Raw genomic sequence first — 18122 nt, 5'->3', positions numbered from 1 at the left:
GTGTGGACATCTGATACATAACAGCGCAGTATTTCAAAGATAAGTGCAAAGTAATATAGACCCTTATCAAGCATTAAAGATATCACGGCATGACGGACTGAACTATCAGCACTTTATTAAAATCTTCACTCTCTAGCCAAGAACATGAAAGCATCATCACGGTAATAAATCTCACATCATTACAGGTGGATTGAAGTTACTCTACAAGTTTAGCACCATGAGGATACGGCTCTGACTCAAGCTGCCATAATCCATAAACAGCATTATTGCCTGTTTTATTGAACTCTAGCTCAGTTCTTACGAAGCTGTTGCTGCATCTGTACAGGGTCAACTGTTTACTGCTGTCATTACCTGTGCGCGCCAGAGAACACCTGACAGCATGTCAGCGGTGTGAGAGACGGCCAAGACACGTGCGAAATGTTTGTTACTGATTGAAGACAATAATCCTGATCAAAGTTCCTCTGCAGCCTCTGTCTTCATGGACATGTTGACAGTGGCACTGAGGAAACACGCCGCTCTTGGAATAACGACATGGGCTCTGGAGACGGTCTGAGGATGATCGCTGTGCTGGTTGGAGTCTTTGCGGTTTTGACGGTAGAGAGTATTTGAAATTTAATTTGAAATCACAAACAGCAATTGAAAAATTGTCTCTGTGGATGGTTTAAAGTAAGAAATATCTCTCTTTGTGTGTTAGGTGCAAGCTGTTCCGACATTTACCGGTTGGTTCCTATTAACTTTACTGAGCACACACACATTAAACGAGCTCTTTGCTTGTTACTCATCAGCTTTAACAAAAAATAATTATGTTTCCTCCAGGTGATAATGCAGATGCAGGTGAACTGAGGGACGACATACCTGACATCAACAGAGGTACATTTTTAAAAACTCTCTGATCACATACTTTGCTGACTGACATTCATTTATTAATAATTTCTGGTTTCTGATACTGATTTTCCACATTTTCAGACTTAAGACACCTGTTTGAGGGAGACATCGCTGGTGATGTAAGTATACAGCCTGTGTGGAGATTATGTTTGTCAGGAACATGAGAGTATTTATTCTGTGAGTTCTCAACGTGTCTTGCAGCCCGGCAGAAATGCAATCCTCGATGAAACAAGAAGATGGAAGTTTCCCATCCCCTACATCCTGACTGATTCTTTAGGTACGCCGCGGAGAACATTTCTATCAAGACGAAATTTGATGAATGGGTAAAACATTTACTGATTGGGAAATTCCTTTCTATTACTGCAGATCTGAACGCTAAAGGTGTGATCCTCCAGGCTTTTGAGGAGTACCGTTTGAGATCCTGCGTTGACTTCAAGCCGTACGAGGGAGAGAGCAGCCACATCTCCTTCACCAAGCTCTCTGGGTGAGCTGCAGTGTGCCAGGTTGACTCAGAAATCTTGGTTGTTGCGCAACTTTTATGGGTCATACTGTCAAGTCATCAAACTCAAGGAATTAAAGAACCAAAGATTAGGAATTGCTGGTGTGATGAAATGTCATTTAAAGGTCATTACACAGTAACAGTGCCTTAGGTTCACTGTTGAATTTTACCGTTTTATCAATTCAGATGCTGGTCGTATGTTGGAGATGATAAAACCGGCCAGAATGTGTCCATTGGGGCCAGGTGTGACACTAAGGCCATTGTGGAGCACGAGCTCCTCCACGCTCTGGGCTTTTACCACGAACAGTCTCGCTCAGACAGAGACGACTATGTGAAGATCTGGTGGGACCAGATTGAAGAAGGTGGGTCGATATTATTTCATTTTTGTTCCATTCAGGGACACAGTTTTTTTGAGTATGTAACATAAGAAGAAAATTTCCCGTTTGATATTAATGGATCTGAAATTATTGTTAACCAAGACAGTCTCACCATATGGACCAGTCGTTAGCTTCCTCTGGACCTTTCTTTTGTAGGTCCAACAAAACACCTACACCTGGTCAGTGACAATGCTACTCTCTCCTCACAGGGAGGGAGCACAACTTCAATAAGTACGAGGACGACTTCGTCACTGATCTGAACACGCCGTATGACTACGAGTCCATCATGCACTACAGGCCGCTGTCTTTCAACAAGAACGAGAGCATCCCCACAATCACCACCACCATACCGTATTTTAATGAGGTCATCGGCCAGCGGCTGGACTTCAGTGCTGTTGACCTCATCAGGCTCAACCGCATGTACGACTGTGGTGAGTGTCTCTCTGTCGAGCCGGTGAACATAGGGAAGAGCCAGATATATCTCTTTTTGGACATGAAAACAGAGTTAAAAACAAGCGCTTATATGATAAACATTCATGAAGTGGCCAAAAATACACCCGTAAATAAATGCTAATATTGCTCTGTGTCAGCTGGGTGCATTGTCCGTATGTGTTTCAAGTAAGAAACAAGTGCTATAGCTTTGTGTTCACACTGAAAGTAATACTGTGGCATTGTGTAGACTGACAGCTGCTGTGTGTGTAAAACACCTAGTATTTGCATTTAAGCAAAAAATCTAACCAGTGTTATAATATAACACAGAGTTCACTGCTATTTACATAGTGGCACTAAACAGATCAGTTCTCTCAAACTTTGCCAGGATCACTGTTATAATAACCACAGTGGCTGATCAGAGTATGTCAGTCTTTTTTCCTTCATCATGTGTTAATACTATATGCTATTAAAACAAAAGTTGCATGGTCATTCAAAAATGTGACGTGCAACATTTGTTCATCAAAAACAAAGTGCACAGTGAAGACAGCTCGACTGACTAACACCGTGTTCTGTGCGTCCTTTAAGTATTATTTGGTATAAAGTGACTAATTGTGTATTTCTCACTATTATAGCCAATGTAGCCACATTGACTGACTCAAATAATAATACCAATATCACTAATAATCCACTTTTTATACTGGACAATAAGCTACTGGAAGCTATTTGTCAGCTTAGCTATTCCTAATTAGCCAACGTTAGCATTAACAGCTATTTACTTTTTTACTTCCCAAGAGCTTCAGCCATTGTTGCGTTTACATGAAAACAGTTTATAATACGTCCTGTGAGCAGCGCTACTTCTTCAGGGCAGACTGGTTGCTACAGTGACTCGGTATCGGAAATTGATGAGATGGGCCAGGGCTAGCTGGTTAGCATGCTAACTTAAGTAAAAAAGTAAATGAAGTGAAAGGAATGAAGTTTGATTCTGAACTCACAATTTTTTTCTTCTAGACTGGTAAGTAAACAGCTGTAAACGCTTACGTTGGCTATGTTGAAATAGCTCCTTTAACATGATCTGGCATGAACTATTGCAGATAAAACTCACACCATAAATGGAGGTTAGGGAAGCCAGGCCTTATTTACATCATTATCTTAGCTGAAGTCATATTTTTACAGGCAGGTGGTGATTTCAGCTTTGTAGATTGACTGTTGATAACTGTCCTATTGCAGCCAGTACACACACTCTCCTGGACCAGTGCTCATTTGAGTTGATCAACATCTGTGGGATGATCCAGAACGAGCAAGACAACGCAGACTGGGTCCAGACGTTGAGCAGTCCAGCTGATACTGATCACACCCTGGTGGGGCGCTGCAGAGGTACTGAGCACATTTTCTAGGTCATAAACAAAGGTATAGCAACAGTAAAGCTCAATTCAATCCTAGAAGAAAACATATCCATATGGAGGTTAAAGTACTTGTATTTATTTAATGCAAAATATTTCTTTACAGGGTAGACACTCTGACTTAGCAAGAAAGGCTGCTAAATAGTGATATAACAACTTATTAGGCCTTTTTCATAGCAGACAATTTGAGTTGTCATAGTAGGAAAAATACAGCTAATAACATTAATAATGGCTCTGTTCTATTCAAGTGTCCCAGTAAGGCATGACTGTGATATTGAGTCAGCATGAACAATACCAGGACCCTGAAACTGAAACAGCTGAATAAAATTCAAACCACCTCTGGATAATTGTATTATTCACACCAGTGCTTTTCCTCCTGTGACCAGACTGTGAAAAGGCTCATTACCAAAATATGCACCGATCACTGCTTCTGTTTTCAGATGCTGGCTACTTCATGAAGTTTGACACGTCCTCTGGTGCAGTTGGCAGCAGTGCTTTGCTGGAGTCACGTATCCTCTACCCAAAAAGAGACAAACAGTGTCTGCAGTTCTTCTACAAGATGACCGGAGAAGCTGGGGACAAACTGGTGATATGGATCAGGACTGATGATGGCACAGGGAACGTGCGCAGCGTCAGGAAAATCCACACCATCACTGGTACTGTCATCAATAAGGAAACACTTCCATACACTGAGCATTGGACTGCTGGAAAGCTTATTTTTCAGGGTTTATTATTTATTTTTCTTAAAGGTCCCATATTGTATAAAGGTAGATCTATATGTCTTTTCTTGTTACAAAGCAGGTCTAGCTTCCATACTAATGCTGTGAAAGTATCAAAGCCTCAGTCCACAGAAAAATGAACACAGCTTGTATTCAGAAACTGAGCCTTAAAACGAGCCATCAGGACTTCTGTAACCTTGTGATGTCACAACAAAGCAGTCACTGTTATCAGTCATGCCCCAAGCCCCGCCCACCTGGACACGGCATCCAACCTTGCAAGATTTGGTTTCTCTGAGTTTTTTTACCTGAAATCTGCTATATTTCTATTAGATCACTCAGTAAACAGTCAGCCAATCACAAGAGAGGCTCAGAGCCTCCTCTCTTCTGATTGGCTCACTGACCTGTTGTTGCTAGAGAGAAGCCTGAGAGAGGAGATGTAAAACTGCATTAGTTTACATACAAATATATGTTCTTACAGATATCGAGACTTCAAATAAAATACCTGAAAAGTTAAAAATATGGGACCTTTAAATATTTCATTCTTTCCATGTAGTGGTTGGGTTTATTCCATGATTGTAAGACTCATTTAAAACACAAACTGCAGTACTGAGTAGGTAAATGATTCCCCTGCCTTTTGTCTCTCAGGTGATGGAGATGATTCCTGGAAAATAGCCCACGTGACTCTCAAGGTGACAGAGAAGTTTCGCTATTTCTTCCAAGGCATCAGAGGTCCATCCAACTCCTCGGGCGCCATCTTAATCGATGACATCACTCTTACAGAGACTAGTTGCCCCAGTGCTGTCTGGCAAATCCACAACTTCACCAGCCTCCTCGCCACCATTCCTGCTGGCAGTCCAGTGAAAAGCAAGTGCTTCTACAACTCGGAGGGCTACTCATTCGGCATCAGTGTTTACCCGAATGGACGAGACAGTGTCTACCCAGACTACGTCGGCATGAGCTTGCATCTCTGCAGTGGGGAAAATGACGCAGTGATGCAGTGGCCAGCTGAAAACAGGCAGGCGACCATGGTTGCTGTGGATCAGGACCCTGATGTGAAACTGAGGATGTCCTCTACAAGAAGCTTCACCACAGGTAGGCCGTTGAAGAAACTCAAACTTTACTAGCAGGATGAAAGGGGGTTGGTTCCCCTAAATTATAAAAACATTAAGTGAAATTTGATACCTCTTAAGAAATAAACCGACAAAGACGAAAACACACAATACAGTTTCAGTTAGCTATGGATTTGTTTTTCGTATAAAACCTTGTTAATATATTAAAGATATTTTTTCACATCTAGTTTTCGTTATTTAGTTCGTTGTAGCCGATAATAACAACCTTGATTCCAACATATCGTACTACGCCTCTGACACCTTTCTGTTTGTTCTGTTTTCCCCCTCAGGCACTCACGCCCGCTGGAACAAGCCAACAGCTGCTTCAGGGGCAGTGTTTGATGAGAGCTGCAACTGTTACCGCGGCGACGACTTTGGCTGGAGCACATTCATGTCTCACAAGCATCTGCACAGAAGGAGCTTCCTCAAGAACAATGACCTCATCATCACTGCTGAATTCAATGGTGAGAAGTGGAAATGATTCTATTACGCAAAAATCTAATTCTTTTTCTTACATGCTGATGTCTTGTTTTGTTAGATTTGACCCACCTGATCAAGACTGAGGTGCCCGTCAAACCTGCTGCACTGATTGATGACATCACAGATGAGGAGGAGCCAATCAGTGAGGTGGAAGTGAGGCCGGAGGCTCCAAAACACAGAGAGGCACGAGCTGCCAACCCCTGTTATCCCAACCCTTGTTTTAATGGAGGCGTGTGTGTGGAGAGTGGAGGGGAAGCATCATGCAGGTGTGTGTTTGTGCTTTTGAAGGAGTGGATATCCAACAAGTTTTGTTCCCGTGGTAACTTGGAGAAGGTCTAAATTACATTAGACAGAGGCTGTACTCGGATGCGCCCATTTTTCAGAAATACACTTATTCACTTTCTTGCCAGCAGTTAAATGAGAAGCTCAATACTCATAACTCTAGTATAGAGCTACACCTACGCCTACAAGCACATTTAAAGCTGACTAATTAAAATGTTGAAACTCATTTGTTTAATTTATCCACAAACAGAAATGTAACATTCACAATTTGTGGTTTTATGGGGCAAATCTATTGAGTAACTATTTGTTGACGACAGCACCTGCAGTGGTGACTTTCCAGATTCTCGTCATCATGATCAGTTACATCACATAACTTCCTGTAAAACCACACACAGTCTCTTTCACACATTTCTGTTTTTGTGTTGATTAAACAAATGAAATGCACTGTGTTAACGGGTGAGCTTATTCCTCTTGCCTGTCAGGTGACACGCTACATGTGGAAAAAAATAATGAAATAATTAAAGGTTTCAAGATGCGTATTCATTTGAAAACAATTTATTTTGCATTATGAAATTATATTTCACAATAAAAATGAATGTGTGTGTGCTGCTGCTTTTCAGGTGTGCAACAACCCAGACCACCTACTACAGTGGCAAAACATGTGAGCGACTGAACATGGACAGAAGCATTCTGGGAGCTCTGGTTGGTGGCGCAGCCGGGATGGTGGTTCTTACACTGGCCATCTTCACTGTCATTAGGAGAGCCCAGTGAAACGGACTATTGTGTCCTCTACGTTCATTCAGCAGTGAAATCACAGCAAAAGTAATAACAACACCGGAGGGAAATATGCGAATGGATCCTGGGCTGATCGCTGGTACACATTAAAAGATTTGTAGTTTTCTGTTTTAGAAAAAATGCAAATTAATACAGGGCTGACTTTTAAAATTTAGCTGCACTAACCTTAAGCTTTAAAATGAGGAACTTGGAGCATCCTGTGAAGTTATATTTTAGCATAGGTTTCACAAATAAGGAGATACATCATCTTTTAGCACATCAGCATCACAACATCAGGACGTTGAAAAGATTACTTGTAATTTTCCTAAAAATGATGTTTTTTTTCTCTCTAAATTATAACTTTACTCTTGTAATATTATAAATAATATAAATATTATAAATGATGTCTCCCAAGCTAACAACATTATGCAGGAGGACAGCATCAGTAGCTCTGTGTACCATAGTGGTTTATTTGTATGTTAAAAGTAATCACATGTAGTCTGCTAAATTAACTGTTATGAAAAATGTACGTTTGGATTCAAATATGTAAATCGCATGTGTGAAGAACAATAAAAGACTTTCTATTCCTTGTCTTTATTTCACTGCGTATATTGAGATACATATAGTGGTTATAGTGGCACACATAGTATACAGGTTATGGTTCAGGTCAAATAGCGTATCGAATAAAATCGTCAAACCAAGTCAGACACATTAAAAAGTATTTGTTCTATATACAGTCAGCGCTTGAAGTCAGCTACAATGCATAACATTAAAAACATCAGTGTTCTATTGAATAAGCTTTAGTTCATAATCAATCTTTTACTACGACCACCTTCACCTTAGTAACAGTCCAGGAACTGTTTTCTAACACAAAGCAAACTCTAAGTCATGTTCTCTTGTTGTCGGCTGCATGTGGAGCTGCATACATGTACATGTGAGCTGCTGTTTCTGTCTGCACAATCTGAAATGTAGAGACGACGCATTATGTAGAACATTTATAAACTGGATTCACAAATACACACACACACACACACCAAAAAAACCTGATAAGATGCTGGTTGCTATGGTTATTGCAGCAGCATCTGCCATTGGACCTTGCCGCACAACATGTGTTATAGTCACAAAAGCACAAAACGCATCCAGTGAAACATCTCAAAAACACTTGGATGGATTGACACTAGTTTTTGTCCAGACATTTCTCATTCTCAGAAGATGAATCCTGCTGACTTTCGTGATTCCTCGCGCCACCGTGACGTTGACACTTGTAGTTTTGAGTGAGCAATCCTGGTTCAGGAAGTGCAAATTCCAATTCATGTTTCCCATAGACAATGTGTAACATCATAGTTGCTGCACTGCTATTTCTTGGATCAATATTAAACTCATCTGATTGAATCCTCAGTATTAAAGATTATAAACCTCTTAGGAGATACCTGGTTCTTTGACAAAAAGTCGAATGTGCAAACCTGTGAAAATAAAAACTTTGGTGGGGAAGTTAACTACGACTCCCAAGGTGCAGTGCAGCACTAGTGGCAGGTAGAAGCTTAAGATTTGGGTGCTGAAAAAACAGAAAAATTTGCAGTTTAAATCAATTAAGCTCAACCTGCAACAACAAACTGCTCTGATTCACGCCTCTGACTGACTTCTTCCCCATGGCAACGGTGGTGGGCGAGAAAACTATTGACATTCCCATAAGCATCTATGTCAGGAGAGGTAATCCATGCTTGGGGCCCACCAGCGGAAAAGGGGCCCCTCATATTACCACACTTTGCAATGCCAACTATACACCCCCTTAACGACAGTATACATTGCACTGTTGTTGCCCCACAACCTCCTGAATGGGGCTCCTGATGGTGTGGGCTGTTTCTACCAATTCCTACACTGTGTGTCGACACTGCTTTGTGAATGAGTGACGCTTCATATAAATGCTAGTGCACCAACCCAACCAGCAGCCCTCCAGCCTGAATCCATCTCCAGGCCTGAAACGTAACAGTATGTGTCAGTGAAGCTGCACCAGTAAATAGGAATACAATATAATAAGACTGACCTTCGTTCCCGCTTCATTTTTCTTTTGTGTATGTGGTTGAATTCAAATTCTTCGTGCTGTCACTCTTTCCTTTTGATTTTGCCTGAGGATAGAAACAAACAGAGTCCTGATGCACAGTTTCATTGTACTGTGGTGTAAATTCTGAATAGACCTGACAGGTGAACTCACCATTATGATCTTGAACAGTTCGTCTCGAACCTGTTAAATAATTAAAACAAAAAATTTCTTTATCAATTGGGCAGGAGGGAACATTTTGTTGGGCCCCCAGGCATCAAACCACAGCACAGGACTTCCAGGAGGAATTTCAGCACAAAGGCATTAATACAGTGTTGGTGCACTATCCTGCATAATTCTGTCTCTGTTTGAAAACCATTTGAAAACAATGGACGTATCAACACTGATAAAACTTATCTCCCCATTGATAAAATGACAAACCTACCTTTTGTTCTGCAATACACCCTGTTATCAAAATGAAAAGGCCCTGCAAGAGAAGACATCAGCGTCAACGACCTCAAACTGTGTTTTTATGTTCTGCTTTTTATATTTGGTTTGAAAAACTGACACAGTGTGAAGTGTGAGGTTGTAGTGATTGGGGTTATAGATTGATGTTTAAAAATGTGCCACCAATGATGTTTTTCAGAAATATCTACAGATCATCATCTGATCTTTCCCTTCCTTTAAGTGTTTAAGTTTAAAGTTTTCTTACACATGCATGTCAACTATAAAGGACCTACATGGGGATCATCCAATTCATTTTTTTTAGTTGAATTAAAATTTTGAGCAGTCAGCTTTTGTATGTACGATACCAGTTGCAAACAAGTTTTAAAAATAGGGTCAAAATCTACAGATGTGGCTACACTTCCACAACAACCTGCTCCAGTTCTCCCAGCTTTGATTGGTGCCTTTTCCTAACTGTGAGTTTCAGCTCTTTCCATATGTTCAGTTTGATCAACGTCAGGATTCACAGCAGTCCAATGTTTTTCTTCTCATTCACTCTTCTGCTTTCAGATTTATGTTTAGATGGATGTATGTGGATGAATGACCTGCGGCTGAGACTGACATTGCTGATATCAACATTAACCTTGAGTGTGTGAGTTGCTTTCAAATTACCTGGAAGGAATTGAGGATGGTGAAACTGTAGTTGGCAACATGAAACATGGGATCGTCACCATCTAATATGAGTAGGAAGAAGCCGATGACCCATGTCACTCCGAAGACAGGTGTTAGAAAGACCACCACTTTAATGATGCTTTTGATCGTCTCCTTCTCATCTGACTTGCCGTCGGGGACCGAGGACTTCATCAGAGTAACAATGACGACCACCATGGAGAAGACATTTGTCAAAATAACAGTTCCCACAGGGAGGAGGAACGCATGCACAGAACCCTCCAACACTCTTTCAAAAAACAGCCAGCACGTGTCCTTATTGTAGTAGGGTTTGTCCGTGTATTTGGAATACAAATAGCTGCATCCCACTATCAGAATCGGGCAAAGATAGCCGACAATGCTGGAGAGGAACATGAAGACCCTTTTCCTCAGTGGGCTGAAGACAAAGATGAGCTGGTGGACAAGCATGACGCTCATGCACAGCATCCAGCTGAACATGGCCAAGAAAAACAGGTGTTTGCATATGGTGAGAACCAGGCAGGTGGAGTCAGAGAGCGTCTCAGGAAAGGAGGAAGCCAAAAAACAGCAGTCAGCGAGCAAGAGGAAAACGGCAATGTTCACTATCGCTGTGTGACGGAAGTGTGAAAGGTTGGTCTTCACCACAGCGGACCACACCAGAGTCTCGATGATGAGGAAGATCAGCAAGGAGCAGACGGACACCCCCAGGCCCACGTAGGTAATGATATCTAGGATATCAGTAGATATGTCGCTCTTGGCCATGAGGACAGAAAATGACGTCAGGTGGTTGCACTCACAGCGCGTACGGTTTCCGTCACTGCTTTTAATGACGCATCCTTCACCTGACCATTCCCTGTCTTCGATTTTCCAGAAAACACACAAAGGTATTGTTGATTTCATCTTCTCGATGGGGAAGTCCAGTGTGATTTCTAAAGCCGTGTCGTTGCTGTCCTCCAGTGTGACTGATAGTAGGAGGCTGGTGGCTTTCGTCCTGTGGAAGTTGTTTCTCAATTTATCCATAAGATTTTTCACAGCGACAGTTTTCATTATTCCTGAGGACTTGTTTAAATTCACGCCGATGTCAAACGCGGACACGTTACAGCCATCGCCTGAGCAGAATTTGAGGTCTACGTTTTGACTAGTGATTGTACTGGAATTTTTCACTTTGATATTTTTCACCAGACCCTCCACAGACTGAAGGTAATCTGATGACATGTTATGAGCAGTAGACGAGTTGATCCCACCCCAGCTCTTGTTCAACATATTGCTCGCTGCATCAACAAAATCCTGAAAGAGAATAAAAAATTATTATTTAAAAAAAAAAACAAAATCAGAAGCTGAAGCACATTTTTCTTGCTTCTCAAAAATGTTTGTTTCTTAGAATCGACATATCAGAATCACTAAAATAAATAAATAAATAAAACTCTCAGCACAAGGTCTAACTAACTTCTGGAGCTTTCAACCACAGTTTGTGAACTTGTCATGAAGATGGTTCAGTTGTTATGACCTTAGGATGGAAATGTGGTCATAAATCTTTGGATGTTAACGGCCCCCCTTCATCTTGCTCCAGCTATCCACTCAATCCTGGTCGATGACCTTTGACTGTGTTCACAGACAGCTGATGATGTCTGTTTCTGGGGTTCATTCAGTCACAGTGGTTCTCATATCTGTCACATTGTGATGTCACATCCAGTTTTCCCCCTGTCGTCCCCTCTTTTCGATGCACCAGAGATGTTGGATGTTTTGTGACAGGACATTAGTTGGCAGCGTCTGTCTTGATTGGATTGGGATTTTTTGTCATCCACTCCTTGTACCTGTTGGCCTAGAGTGCCCCCCCCGAGAGTGACCCTGACCAAGGTGTTATCATCTGTATAGGATCCTGGGTTGCCATAAAAAAACCATAGGATCATGGGACCATACGATCCTTTTCCTTTTCCTATTCTCATGTGAACTTGACGCTGTGAACCCCGTACGACCACCTGCTATCACATGACCGAAATTTCACACTGAGGTGACGTGATAACAACTAGAGCATCTCCATGACAACTGCTCCATTTAGTCCTGAGTAGGACTTTGTGTTGAGAATATTTTGGAGCTCAAAACTCCACATGTATAACAGTAAAAGTAATAATAATAATCATTGGGGGCTCACAGGAAAGACCTCCTCCTGCAAGGCAACATTTTCTGATCCAACGGCCATCACACTCAGGATGTTGATGGAAGCGCCAATGTCAGCCATAGAGTCATCGGAACCAGAATCATATATAGAGCTGTTCTTAAGTCCTGCAAATATATTCATGGCCACCTCCTGAATAGCCCCTAGTCCCATACTGAATTTCTAGAAAGTAAAAGCAAAATATCTCAAACAGTGTACAACAGAACACAACTTACATCCCCACACAATATGTTCATGTTTTGTTTTTCTTTTTATGCACAGAACAAAACTGACATACAATAACATATTCTAAAGACACTACATACACAGTATTATTCTATACTATGATATTTTCAACAAACCTTTGCACAGAGCAAAAACCAGATGCCTTTAATGCCTTTCGGTGATTTTAAATGTTTTATATCTGGACACAGATAAACATTTAGCCGCATCCAGAAGGGCAAGTGGACTTTAACCCTTCTGGATATGTTATGATGTATTGTAGATGTTTTACATTTGGTCACATCACTTTCACTGCCCTGATCTGAAGTAATAATGTAATAACATTAAGTTTTACTAATAATGCAACTGACAAAACAATGAACATGTTTCTTTGCTAGTTTGCACATAGAGTTATAATAAAGAACCTCTGGTCTCTTTTCCGCTTGCAAATTTGCTTCTACTTTTTGTGCCAGGACAACTACGGTCATCACTGTCAGAGTCTGAGCTCTGACTTTTGCCACTGTTGTCACTGCGTCTGCTGCAGCGCACATGACTGTTCTCAGCCGACACAAACCCACGGGACATGGCGCCAGAGTAACCATCAAAACACTAAAGGGTCCAGCAATTAACTCGCTAGACACCTGGGTTCATGTAAGATTCCTACATGTTAAAATGTCGGCCTTTATTGCAATAATATCTGAAGTTGTCACAGAAACTCGAGCTGCTTGTGATAAGATAAAGATAAGATAAAACTTTGCTAACAAACAGTAGCACGAGCTAATTAACGTTTACAAGCTTGCGGCCTAGGATGGTAGCTAATGGCAGAATCCGCTAAATCTAGCAACAAAGTCGCTAAGTTGTCAGCACTTTATTGAGCAACATTTTAATGATTAGCGCAAAGAGGTGATAAGCTAAAGAAACGGAGCTTCACTGGTCCTCCTGTGTACTTTCAGTGATTAGTGCTTTGCATGTAGAACTTTATAGAACCAAGTTGTGGGCCCCAAATTTCACAGTCAGGGCCATTAATGTACACAAATCAAAATAACCGATATAAAATGTTCATTACATCAAATATTGGCATTGGTAAAATAACTAATTTTAGACAAAAAAATATCAGATTGAACTTTATGATTTCAGCGCTATGAGCTATAAAGCCACACTCACGCCTGCTTCAGCGTAAACTTTGTTCAACTCTTCGCTGACGCAGGACGAGAACACTGGCTGCCAGGTAGTGCCGTCACAAGTGCGAGACTTAAAGCCAACCCTCCCCTCTGGACACGTTCGATTGATCACTGTATCTCCACTTGGGGATTTCGGCCAATACTGGCCATTTATTTCCTCCTCGCTGCAAAACTTTTCACCATCTTGAAGAAAAAAATGTAACACATCATTGGACGATGCAAGAGAAAACAATGCAAATAAATGTGATTATAAACAAAACAAATAGAAGATTAAAATCAATTAAAAACATTTTACGCTTTTATTTAAATCAGGTACCATAAATTACTGGGATGTCCACTCGTGCGCTTTTGATTTGTTGTAATTTGTTTTCAAAAGTGACATTAACATATTGTGCTTCCATCGTTTTCTGGCACGAAATAGAAGCCTTGAAGGTATAGATTAGGGAATAATTCAAAGCTGCAATGAGAGATAGATATTAGTTTCAGGTTTGTGGTTGTGAATTTTACATGCATTTTATCATAATATTGTGAATTTATACTTGTGCTGATATTATCAGTGAAAGTAGTGTTTTTTGTGCAGCAACTAACAGAGGTAAAGAAAAAGGACAGATAGCTTGGAGAGGTTTGTCTTACATGTGTTGTGTAGTTCACTTTGCTTTATCCCCTTGAGGCTCCACCAAACCTTAAAGTTCTCTGGGCTGTTTAAGATGGTGGCAGTGACGACAACGTCTTTCTGAGAGCTCTTGGAACAGTCCAAAGCGAGAGGATTGATTTTCAAGGTGATCAAATCGGGCAGGAGAGCCACACTCAAATATGTCTTGGCTATATGCCTCACGGACCCTTTCATGAATCCACACTCATATGTTCCTGCAGGAAACATGTAGGTTATTACATGCTACAGCTGAAAGGGGCTGAATAGGACTTTTTTTTCCTCTCACTGATGAGTGAAATCAACACAGTTAAAGTCAAATTTAAATTTTTGTATAAGAAAAAGCCGCTATTGTACTTGCCTTCATATATGCCTATCACCTTCTGGAGTGTAACTGCAACACAGGACATGTATTCCTCTGTGGCACACCTGTAATTCAGTTTCACCACAGTGCCGTTGTTGAGCTCAAAGCGCTCATGCGGCCTGCTCATGTTCCAGCCAGCACTGTCCGTCGCCTCCTCAAATGTGCAATTCAACAGTGGGTCAGATTGGTACTGCACTATAGTCCCTGGGGTTTTTATGGTGACCATGCCTATGTGCAGAAGGACAGATGAATGCACAGCAGCACAGTATTTATGATTAGGCAAGGAGAGGGAGGTAAGCCTCCCAATGGAAGAAAATCCACTAGTTTGTGAGAAGCAAGTCATGCTTCCAAATATGAATCTGGGGGTAAGAGAGAAATCTGATCACTGACCTGCTGCATGTATACACAGATTTACAGTAAGCAGGTTAGTACAGTGCATGTAAACACATTCTCTGCATTAAAATGAACTAAATGTGTTTGAAGATCATCACTTTTGTTTTGTACCTGAAAAAGAGACACCATTTTATCAAAGAGGTGATCCATCTGAGCTTATTAGCACCAAGATGTTACATTCACACACACGCAGTTGTGGTCAGTAGCAAGAAGATGACGATCACTTCATGCATTGAACACAGGTGAGGAAAAAGAGAAATAAATCATTTAAACAAGCGGCTTATAATGCACCGGATGTTTATATTTACCCAAAGATCTGTATTTCAGGTTGATTCATCGTTGTTTTTAATATCAAGTGGAAGCACACAGAAAAATTAAAAGGAAAAAAAAAAGAAAACCAAATTCTGATGCATTATGGCCACATTTTATAATCAGAGTGTATGCATGAATAGCTAGCCAGCATTACACCTAAAAAAATAATTAAAATCATCATGGTCCAAATGAATGACGATGAACTGTACAAGACTTTTACTGACCTAGAGTGTCGACCAGAACTACGGCAGTGAGCTGATATTCCACGTTAGTCACAACGTCTTGAAGACGAGAGGTCGGAAACTTGACACTGACGGCTGCCTCAAAGTCAACGGCGTTGGTCCTTTAAGATTTGGAGAAGATCAATAAAGATAATTTGTTGATGACCAAGAAAGTATCCATCTGGTTAATGACAATTCAGAGCACGATTAATGCATGTTGTTTTAGTTAGATACTGAAAAAAATCTACGCTAAAAGTTTACTTTTTCAGTTTCTAACCGAAACCATCTTTCCTAACTTTGACGGTGTCTTCCTTTCCTGAACTTAACTACATGCATGATGCAGTGTGTGCACCCTGGTCTCAGGTGTCAATGTAATACTCTTTGTGCACTCACCATCTATCTCATGCATCTCCTCAGGGCTAATATACTGTACCAAAATCAGCCTCAGCTGTATGTTGGAACTGGCACTTATTAGAAAACATTAGCACGCTAACTACGACGGTGAACATGGTAAACATTTTACCTGCTAAACACCAGCATGTTAGCTCGCTGATATTAGTTTTTAACTCAAAGCACTGCTGTGCCTGAGTGCCGAACAAACCTTTAGGCTAATCTCTGCAGGCTGCGGTCGGTTTTACTCTGGTAATCAATTTTTTTCAGTTCTTCTTTCTACGATGAGACCAGATCATCTCTTTATCAATTGTTCCATTGCTAAGGTTTTTTAAACAACGACAACAACAACAACAAACACAATACCTGTTATCAGTGAAGTTTATGTATTGTAAGCCATTCAGCTTTTCAATCTCCTTTACAACCTTTGAAAAGAGAGAGCATTTAATCATTATATTTGACTTAGCCTCGTGGGTTACAGTGGCAAACGTCCTCTAGAGATATACAAGTGTAATTTTGTCTTGAGAGCAAATGGACCTTTGAAAATTTGTTGCTACTCCAGGCGGCTCCTGATGTACTCAGTGTCACTGATCCATTGATCTGAACTGTTAATTACAAACAATAGCATTAGTTTCAGTTCTGATTTCTACATGAATATTTGTCCATATGGGAAAAAAGTATAGAATGTGAACAAAATCTAACAACACAATAGTAACCACACCAGATCAAGAAAGGCAAGCAGCGTTTGCCCAGTTAAAGCTAAGAATAGACATCCAATTGAACAATACCGGTGTGGAAGTGATATCTGTTTATCTGATACCTGTTTGCACTCATCGTGTAACTTACTGCCCACTTGTGGCGGAAGCAGGGTATCGTTTCTGAAAGCTAGCCTGTCTTCTCACTAAATAAATGCTGCAGCTCCCCAAATCCAAGTTCCCCTCCCCCCTACGTCTCCGCTCTGCTTCTCAACTACAGTCCGGACTATGAGGTGAACAACACTGAGGCTGGAAACTGTCAGTGGCTCTGCTCGTCTCTGCTTCCTTCTGTGTAAAAGTCACTGCAGGAAACTGAAGCACAAATACTTCAAGATTATAGGGACCCTTATTACATTGTGCCGGAATAATGTACAAAATACAATAAATAAATAAATAAATACTTGTACAACTAAAAAAAAAAAAAAAGGGAAAAGAGCAAAATTTGTCACATATACGACTGTTACCATTGACTTTGGGGATGCAGAGCGGTGCGATGTGGGACACATTTTGTTTGCAAGTAGTTTCTCTGCAACAGCCGGTAGTGTAGCACACTTCATTGCTCCAAACGAACCCGACAGAGCAGTTACAACTGGTTTGATCTTCAATGATCAGGCAGTCTACAAAAGTGGAGCACAGTGGTCAGATCTTTAAATATAATGATTAAATATTCACCAACGTTCTGAAAAACAACAAGCTCCCTCTCACCTCACCACCTTATTTTAATTCCAATGTTAATAAACTAACTAAGAAATTAATGAGGAGACCTGTTATCCAGGATTGCAGGGGTTGTGCTTGGTGAAGCCAAATACAGACACCACTTTGCAAACATGCAAAATAAATCTGATTAACAAATGGGGGAATTAAACAGCGGTGTACTTTCACTTTTCACGATACCTGCTGCCACTTCGCTTTGTAAGATGGTCACTGTGTGGGAGCTTCCATTCCTATCGGTCACTTGGAGGTCAGTCGTCGCATTCAAAACTGACAGGAGAGTCTGGGATCCCAGTGTGACATTGCTCTCCACCATCAGCTCGGCAATGTAGACATTTTCTACCTCTAATAACAGAAAAATAAGTGAAAGTTACCAAAAAAAGAAAGAAAACAACCATAAAGGTGGTCAGCCTTATGGGCCCCTGTCAGTGGATTGTATTTATATATGTATTCTTAGACATTTCTAAAATACAGCTAATCTCTCAGTGGAAAAGCAACAATGGGTTTTCACACCTACAGATATTATCTAATGAATCGGCTGTAAATGATTTATGATGATGTTAACATGCTCATCACTGCATCATGTAAATTAATTTCAGTGCGTAGTAGGACTTCCAGTGTAAAGACAGTGTCACATCAGCAA

The 18122-nt window shown here is 40.8% G+C and overlaps 2 protein-coding genes across 2 annotated transcripts in view; one reads left to right on the top strand and one right to left on the bottom strand.

Moving 5' to 3' along the window:
- Window positions 1-461: 461 nt before the first annotated feature.
- Window positions 462-6994, top strand: mep1a.2 (meprin A, alpha (PABA peptide hydrolase), tandem duplicate 2). Its single transcript, XM_023415156.2, has 14 exons — window positions 462-594; window positions 695-719; window positions 817-870; window positions 967-1004; window positions 1087-1162; window positions 1252-1369; window positions 1571-1746; window positions 1971-2192; window positions 3421-3567; window positions 4034-4249; window positions 4958-5404; window positions 5712-5885; window positions 5960-6167; window positions 6804-6994. The coding sequence occupies exons 1-14, from the start codon at window positions 532-534 to the stop codon at window positions 6952-6954; spliced, it is 2115 nt and encodes a 704-aa protein (XP_023270924.1). The 5' UTR covers window positions 462-531; the 3' UTR covers window positions 6955-6994.
- Window positions 6723-18122, bottom strand: part of adgrf3b (adhesion G protein-coupled receptor F3b) — a 14685-nt gene continuing 3285 nt past the window's right edge. The window contains exons 3-17 of the mRNA XM_023415155.2: window positions 17663-17824; window positions 17233-17385; window positions 16551-16618; window positions 16380-16438; window positions 15627-15745; window positions 14695-14925; window positions 14318-14551; window positions 14001-14141; window positions 13668-13867; window positions 12279-12464; window positions 10112-11413; window positions 9441-9482; window positions 9170-9199; window positions 9002-9083; window positions 6723-7918 (exon numbers count right to left, since the gene is read on the bottom strand). Coding sequence (XP_023270923.2) covers window positions 9015-9083; window positions 9170-9199; window positions 9441-9482; window positions 10112-11413; window positions 12279-12464; window positions 13668-13867; window positions 14001-14141; window positions 14318-14551; window positions 14695-14925; window positions 15627-15745; window positions 16380-16438; window positions 16551-16618; window positions 17233-17385; window positions 17663-17824 — 2996 coding nt within the window. The 3' untranslated portion in view covers window positions 6723-7918; window positions 9002-9014. The remainder of the gene's footprint in view (window positions 7919-9001; window positions 9084-9169; window positions 9200-9440; window positions 9483-10111; window positions 11414-12278; window positions 12465-13667; window positions 13868-14000; window positions 14142-14317; window positions 14552-14694; window positions 14926-15626; window positions 15746-16379; window positions 16439-16550; window positions 16619-17232; window positions 17386-17662; window positions 17825-18122) is intronic.

This window comes from Seriola lalandi, unplaced genomic scaffold, assembly GCF_002814215.2.
Source record: "Seriola lalandi dorsalis isolate HSWRI2012SDOR001 ecotype SW California unplaced genomic scaffold, Sedor1 jcf7180002054544, whole genome shotgun sequence".
In the NCBI taxonomy this organism is placed as follows: domain Eukaryota; kingdom Metazoa; phylum Chordata; class Actinopteri; order Carangiformes; family Carangidae; genus Seriola; species Seriola lalandi.
The sequence above is the reverse complement of the archived record's forward strand: the minus strand, read 5'-3'. Positions and strand labels throughout refer to the sequence as shown.